This window comes from Capra hircus, chromosome 22 (assembly GCF_001704415.2).
Source record: "Capra hircus breed San Clemente chromosome 22, ASM170441v1, whole genome shotgun sequence".
In the NCBI taxonomy this organism is placed as follows: Eukaryota; Metazoa; Chordata; class Mammalia; order Artiodactyla; family Bovidae; genus Capra; species Capra hircus.
This window is the reverse complement of record NC_030829.1, coordinates 38898825-38905533: the sequence shown is the minus strand read 5'-3', so window position 1 is coordinate 38905533 and position 6709 is coordinate 38898825. Positions and strand designations below refer to the sequence as shown.

The 6709-nt window shown below is 55.8% G+C and overlaps 1 protein-coding gene across 1 annotated transcript; it reads right to left on the bottom strand.

Annotated features, from left to right (window-relative positions):
* FEZF2 (FEZ family zinc finger 2) lies at positions 251–4155 on the bottom strand. Its single transcript, XM_005696081.3, has 5 exons — positions 3919–4155; positions 2645–3554; positions 2160–2294; positions 1825–1957; positions 251–938 (listed from the first exon to the last, which is right to left on the bottom strand). The coding sequence occupies exons 2-5, from the start codon at positions 3494–3496 to the stop codon at positions 679–681; spliced, it is 1380 nt and encodes a 459-aa protein (XP_005696138.2). The 5' UTR covers positions 3497–3554; positions 3919–4155; the 3' UTR covers positions 251–678.

The window sequence follows — 6709 nt, the reverse complement described above, 5'->3', positions numbered from 1 at the left end:
AAATAAAAACTTGGTACAACGTGAGGCCCGTTGTAGGCCTTTGCATCCTTGATTCCTGGGGGGATCTGAACACATTAGCGTGGCAGGAGGACCGATCTGGCCTCACCCTGGTTCCAGTGCCCTCAGAAAACGTCGCATGTGGGCGGCCGAGAAATGCTTAAAACGCCTATTTCTTTTTCATTCTTTAGGGTTGCTGAGCTGATTTGCGGCGAGGGGAGAGGGGGTAAAAGAAAAGACGCACTAAGGATTCTGTTTATTGAGTTATATATGTATATATTCCGTGTTCGTGTGTACAGGAGAATTTACATGGCTGTATAAAGATGGCTGGGGGCGCCGCGCTCTTCCGGGACGTTCACGTGACAGGCTGGGGTTAAAACCCGCTGCCGCCGTAGGAGAAGCCAGAAGCCGAGGCCTGGAATTAAATACGTTTCGGCGCGCTGGGTTTAAATAAGTTTCCCGAATATACAAAGGTGGGGAGCCAGGCGTTTGCTGCCAGTCATCGAGGAAACGTTTAGCTTTCCAAAAATATGCTGGTTTCGATAAATAGATTTTAGCCTTTCTGCTATAGCTTTTTTTTTTTCTCTCTCTCTCTCTCCTTTCTCTTAATTTTAGAAAGTTTATACGTGTGATCTGTTTGGGGGTTGGACAGGACTGGAAGGGAGGGTGAGGCAGGAGCTCTCAGCTCTGCACTGTCCGAGTCAGGTCCTTTGTGGAGGGGGCGGCGGGGCCCACGCTGTCGTGGAGTTTGCGCACGTGTTTCTTTAAGTCAAAGTTTCTGCAAAACCCTTTGCCGCAAGTGGCGCACGTGAAAGGCTTCTTGTCGTTGTGGGTGTGCATGTGGAAGGTCAGGTTATAGACCTGGTGGAAGGCCTTGTTGCAAATGGTACATTTGTACTGCTTCTCGCCGCTGTGGGTCAGCTTGTGATTCTTGTAGTTCCCTACAGGAGACCAAAAACAAAAAGGGGGGGGGGATAAAGTGGGACGGGGAGGGGCCGGGTGTCCCGGGGTTGGCTCAGGTGCCCGCGTAAAGAAGGCGACGCTTGGCTAGGCAGGCGCGACCTCTCCGAGTGAAGAAGTTGTCAAACTTCGTACGCGTCAAGCCCCGGGCTCTCACTATAGGATGCAGGGCCGAGTCCCGCGTAGCCGCCCCGCGTCCCAGCCCCGCCGGGGCCTGAGGCCCGCGCAGCATCCCTCCCGCTGAGCTCCGCCGGCCCGGAAACTTTTGTGCTGCCCAGAGAGACGCATGGGGCCCTTGTCCGGGCCGCCGCCTCGCTCGAAGAAATTCGCATGAACCCGGGCTTCGTCCCCTATTATTATTATTTTCTTATTATTATTTTTAAAGTTACTCCCTGTTGTCCCCTAACTACCACTTGGAGATCCGAACGTGCCTGGGAAAATCCAAGCGGAATGCTGGAGACAGTAGCGGTTTCCCCCAATCTAAATTGTTCCCAGGAGGTGGATTACGCCTCAAATTTTTTTTTTCTCCATTTTCAAAAGAATCCCGGCTACAAAGGGATGCTTCCGCCATAGGGCGATACCTTGTCTTTCTCCAGCTTCCTTTCCCTCTACCCCTTTCCTTCTTCCCATCTCCCAAATTCACAGTCTCCCCGCGCAACCAGCTTGAGTCCAGCGAGCTCTACTAATCCAACCCGGAGAGCTTCCACCGAAACCCCGTACAACCCGATTCCAAAGAAATGCTGCGCCTGAGCCCGCGGCCCTCGCGCGCTCTCTGCTCTCTCTCCAGATCCTTCTTTGCCTTCCCGCTAGCGATGACCTGCCGAGACCCAAGGGGAGGTGAGGAGAGGGCCTCGCCCAGCACGTTACCTTTTTGGTGAAAGCCTTTGCCGCAAAATTCACAGACGAAGGGCTTGTAGCCCGCGTGGATGCGAATGTGTGTGTTGAGCGTGGAGCTGCGGTTGAAGGCTTTGCCGCACTGGTTGCATTTATGCGGCTTTTCCTGCGGAGAAGGGCGTGCGTATCATGAGGCTGAGGCCCCGGCCAGGAGAAGCCACCTTGAGGGGCACCTGGAAGGGGCACACCGAAGGGACAGGGGCCTCTGGTGGAGGTTATAAGGGGAACCCTTGGTCATTCTCTCCCCATCCCCATCACTTAGTTCCGGGTGTTGGGTACGGGTCGGGCCACACCCGGGGCCCACGTACCTGGGTGTGGATAATTTTGTGTCTGCAGAGCGTGCTGGCCTGGCGGAAGCCTTTGCCACAGACTTTGCACACGAACGGTCTGGCTCCGGTGTGGACTGGCATGTGGCGGGTGAGGTTATAGTGAGCGTTAAACACCTATAGAAGCACACAAGGGGGCCTTGTGGCTGTCTGTCCGAGTCCGCCTGGGCAGGGTTGAGGGGGGGCTGGCGCGCAGAGACCACCTCCCCCAACCAATATCCCCTTCAGAAACCAGAGCCCTTTTCATTTTGTAAAGAGCTGCCGAATCCACTGTTCGTGCCAGTCCTGTGAGGCAGCTGACAAAGGCATCCCCATTTTACAGAAAAGGAAACTGAGGCCCAACTGTGCCCTCAATTCGAGTAGACAGCTACTAGGGAGCTCCCAAATTTGAGAAAGGGGCCGTCCAGGCTGCCCCTCAAGGAAGCAGCTGCTCACCCCTCCCAGACTCCGAGGACCCCGAGCCTCACCTTTCCGCACACCTCGCAGGTGAAGTTTTTAGGCTTGCCGTCTGCTGAGCCCCCGGGCAGCTTGCTGTGGCCCTTGACTCCGCCGCGTTCAGCAGTCAGGCCCGAGTTCTCCTTCAGCACCTGCTCCAGCGGCGCAGGCAAGCGCTCCTTATGAGCGTAGGGGGCTGGATGGGCAAACTTGTCCGCGGTCAGGCCGGCCAACTTGGCGTTCTCCAGCAGAAAGAGCTTGGGGTGCGCAGCCAGAGCAGCGGGGGTCTGTGTGTTGAGGAGACCGGACGGGAAGAGGTGGCCGCCAAGGAGCTCAGACGGCGGGTACGTGGCGGAGTCCAGGTAGTTGAAGTAGTAGAGCGAGCCGCTGGCCGGAAGCCCCACCGCCTGGTTGATGACCTGCGGCTTGATGACCCTGCCCGCGGGCAGCGCCGACGGTACCAGGCCCAGCTCGGCCTTGCAGCACACGCCACAGTTGGTTTTGCACAAGCCGCTGGCGCCGCACACCGGGGCCCCCCCACCGCCGCCTCCACCTCCTCCTCCGCCGCCGCCGCTGCCGCCCGCCCGGAGGCTGCTTTTCCAGAGCTCAGAGTAACTGAGCAGCGTCTTGGACGGCACCTCGTAGCCTAGGGGCTGGAGGGGGATCATACAGGGCAGCGGCGAGCAGAGGTTGAGCAATTTCTTGCCCTGGCCGCTATCTGCGTCCAGTGCCCCCGGCCGGGGCTCAAAGGGCGCGCGGGGCTCCGACGTCTTAGCCATGATGCGCTCGATGGAAAAGGCCAGAGTCTTGGAAGTGGCCGGCGACGCTCCTGCGCGCGGGCAGGCCGGGGGCACCATGGTCTCCAGGGAAGCCGAGCTTGCCATGGCGCGCCGAGCCGAGTCGTACCGGACTGGGCCAGGGCGCAGCCTCTCTCCTCTAAGTCTGCATTCCGGAAAAGGCAGGGAGGGAAACCGCAATTTAATAAGCACCTTGTCGGGTCCAGGTCACCCATTTGCATTCAAATGAACAGGGGCAGAACAAAGTGCACCCAAGGGTACCAAATTACCGCCCATTAACCCGCCGCGCAAAGGAACCCACCAGCCCCTGCCCCGGGACTTTGAAAGGGGGGAAAGGGGGGGAGGGTTTACAGAGGAGGAAGAGAGAGGGAGAAAAAGAAAGAAAGAAAAGAGCCTCAAATTAACCCCCCTGAGCCGCTCCCTGGACCCCGGCCTCCGCCACGCGTGCTGGGAGCTAGATAGTGAAGGGGCAAAGTTAAAGAGGACCGGGAGAGCCACCTCGTATTTACCTCTTTCCCCCACCGCCAAGGAGATGCGGTCCGAGCCATGCAGCCTGTCTCCTCTGTCACATTTTGATGGCAAACATCTTCCCCTCCGCGTGAGATCACTGTCTTTTACATTCAGCTGACATCACATGAAGTCACTTGAAGTGGAATGACATGGGCGGCGGCGCGGCTCCTGTAGCGGCCCCTGTGTTCCACCGCGCCTGCCGGCCGCCGCCGCCACCGCCCCTCAAACTTTAAAAGGAGGCAACTGGCGCCCGCGCTCCCCTCGAGAAAGTGCGAGCGGTTCGCGAATCGGGAAGGAGGGAAGAGACGGGAGGGGGAGGGGGAGGAATCGTGATGGTTTTGCCGGTGGAAAAAAAAAGGGGGGGGGGAGCCCAAACCCAGGCAGAGTTCCGTGCGTGATTCACAACTTTGGGGGCCTATAGGTTTGGGGGACGTGGAGAGGGCACGGGGTCCCGGGCGCGCCGCCTCAAAGGGCCCCTGGGTGTCCGTCTAGTCACCGAAGTATCCCTTAGCCCTCTGCAGCCGCGCTGGGCATCGTGCTAATAAACTGCCATTTACCCACGGAGCCGGCGCCAGCCCCGAACACGCGCAAATGATAATTACCTCATTAGGATGTGGCGCAGGGACGCGGGCGCCGCGTTTGGAGGGGGGAACTTGTTAATGGGGAAATATTAATTTATGCAAAAACAACCAGCTCGCCTTGGCTGGCGTCGGAGGTCGGGAGAGAGTTCCCGCAGCCAAAGGACGACCCCGTAGCGTCCGTAAGAGCAAGGCCGCGAGCCCAGATCCTGGGGGTTTTGGCGCCTGGAGGGTGCACGTCCCCCTCTCCGACTCGCTCTCCGCCTGCGGCTGAGGGAGGCTGCACCCTGAGCGGGAGGGCTGTTTGAGAGCTTGATTGATCGGGATCGCTGATTTGTGATCGGGTTTCTGAGGCAAAGCCCAACTCCGCTGCGGGTTCAGGGCTATGAACGAGGAGGATTCCGAGGGCAGGTCTCCCCGCTGACGGGTACTTACTGTTTGTATAATTGAGACGGTCCAATCTCCACCTGTTTAAGGAGCAGATTGAAACAGCAGAACCTCCCCTGGATCCTATTAAAACGTTTTTCCTCCTAAGGCCATTCAGTCGAACCAATTTTCCGAAGTGATTCATAGAGCTGAATTCTGCCAAGGCAGCTCTTTCACTTTTAGCCACTAAAGCACCGCGTGGAACCGGGTTTTGTGTTTTTCTAAAATAAAGAGAAGGATTATCAGAGGGGAGAGGGAGGAGGACTGAAGGGGGGCGGGCAGAGACTTAGTGTGGCCAGAGGTACATGCAGAGGGAAGAAAAGGCCCTTTTCTAGACAGGCCCCAAGTAAGTTCGGAGGAATTCAGCGTTTTGTGCCTCGCCACAAAAGCAGCGCACTCCGCGCTCGGTTTGGAGGGGCTGAATTCATCTGTTTGCAGACCATTCCACCTGCGTATCACAACAAACTGCTCAAAGACGCTCCAGCACTTTCAACAGGCCGGGTGCTCTTGGCGACAACAAAAGTGATCGAGGTTGAGGGTTCTAATGGGGAGGGGGACAGCGGCTAGCAAGAGAGCGAGGGAGAGAATTAGGTTTAGGAAAGGAGAAGGGAGATTCTGGGGTTAAAGAAAAAAAAAACTTTTGGAGGGTTTTGTTTGCTGGACAATTATATCTTGCCTGCCGGCTTTTGCAAGACCAGGAGCTTTGTAGCAGCAACTACAGTTTCAGAGGATTATGGTTGGTATAATATAAGCAAACAGGGCTGAGGGTTTGATAGTGAATTCTCTCTCCAAAGGTGTAAGATCTTGTGGAGCTCCAGAAAGTGCTGGTGGGAAGAAAACCCTCTCCCTTCTCACTTGAGTGCCCCATCCCAGGCCTCTCTCATGCAAAACATCCCAGGAAAACCAGCAGGGGAAAGAGACAGGAAAGGTCTAGTTTTAAATTCAGGCAAACCACTCCTTTCTCCCCTTTGGAATTTCTCTTTTCTACCCACTCCCCCTCTGACGTGTAACTGAAGACACGATATGGATGTGGCAGGTAAAGAAAAGGAAAAGTGTACTTGGAACGCTAGGAGAGGGAGCAGAGAGAGACGTCTCCGGGGGAAAGGGCCCTGGATGGCCACAGCCGTGGTTTAATTCTTCCACCCTGCCAAGCCTGGAAACTACCCCTAAATTCAGCAGTCTTAAATCTGTTATCCAGCATTCCAACCCCGCCACCCCCAACTTCCAAATTTCAAAGCTAGGAAGAGGCTAACTCCTCTGGAAGAGAACATTTCCATATACCCCATTTAATTTAGATGTTCAGAGAGGCAGAATTCCAGACTCAGTATGCCCCCATCCCTATGTTAAGGTAAAAACAAGACAGATAAACTACCCCCTACCCCACCCCACCACCAAGCAGGAAACAAATCAAAAACTCACCCTGAAATTGAAACAGTATCAATAACACCCGAAGGTCTCATAACCTGCATTTCTATCCCGACTTTCCTGTGGATCCTGTTCAGCCATCAGCACTTGCACCCCAACCCCCTTTCCAGTTTGGGTAATTGTTGATCTCCGCAGCAGCTCGAAAGATCTGCTGGTCTGAAAGCTCCATCAGGCTGAAAGGCTTCCAAAGACTTCCCATGAACCTGCCTTGCCATCCCTAGTGCTTTTCGTAGCTGCAGAAGCCCTCTCTCTCTCCCCAGCATCACAAAGGAGTGCTACCTCCACAGAAAGAAAACATTTGGGTAAAAACAAGTTGCCCCTAATGTGCCTCTCTTTCCAAATGTTGGGTGAATACACTGGC

What these genes read in the sequence shown, in the direction of transcription:
- FEZF2 (XM_005696081.3), bottom strand. Translation starts at nt 3,496, where the DNA reads ATGGCAAGCTCGGCTTCCCTGGAGACCATGGTGCCCCCGGCCTGCCCG. An exon ending in ACAAAATTATCCACACCCAG is followed by an intron (nt 1,958 to 2,159) that starts GTACGTGGGCCC and finishes CCTTCTCCGCAG; the next exon opens with GAAAAGCCGCATAAATGCAA. An exon ending in CAAAGGCTTTCACCAAAAAG is followed by an intron (nt 939 to 1,824) that starts GTAACGTGCTGG and finishes GGTCTCCTGTAG; the next exon opens with GGAACTACAAGAATCACAAG.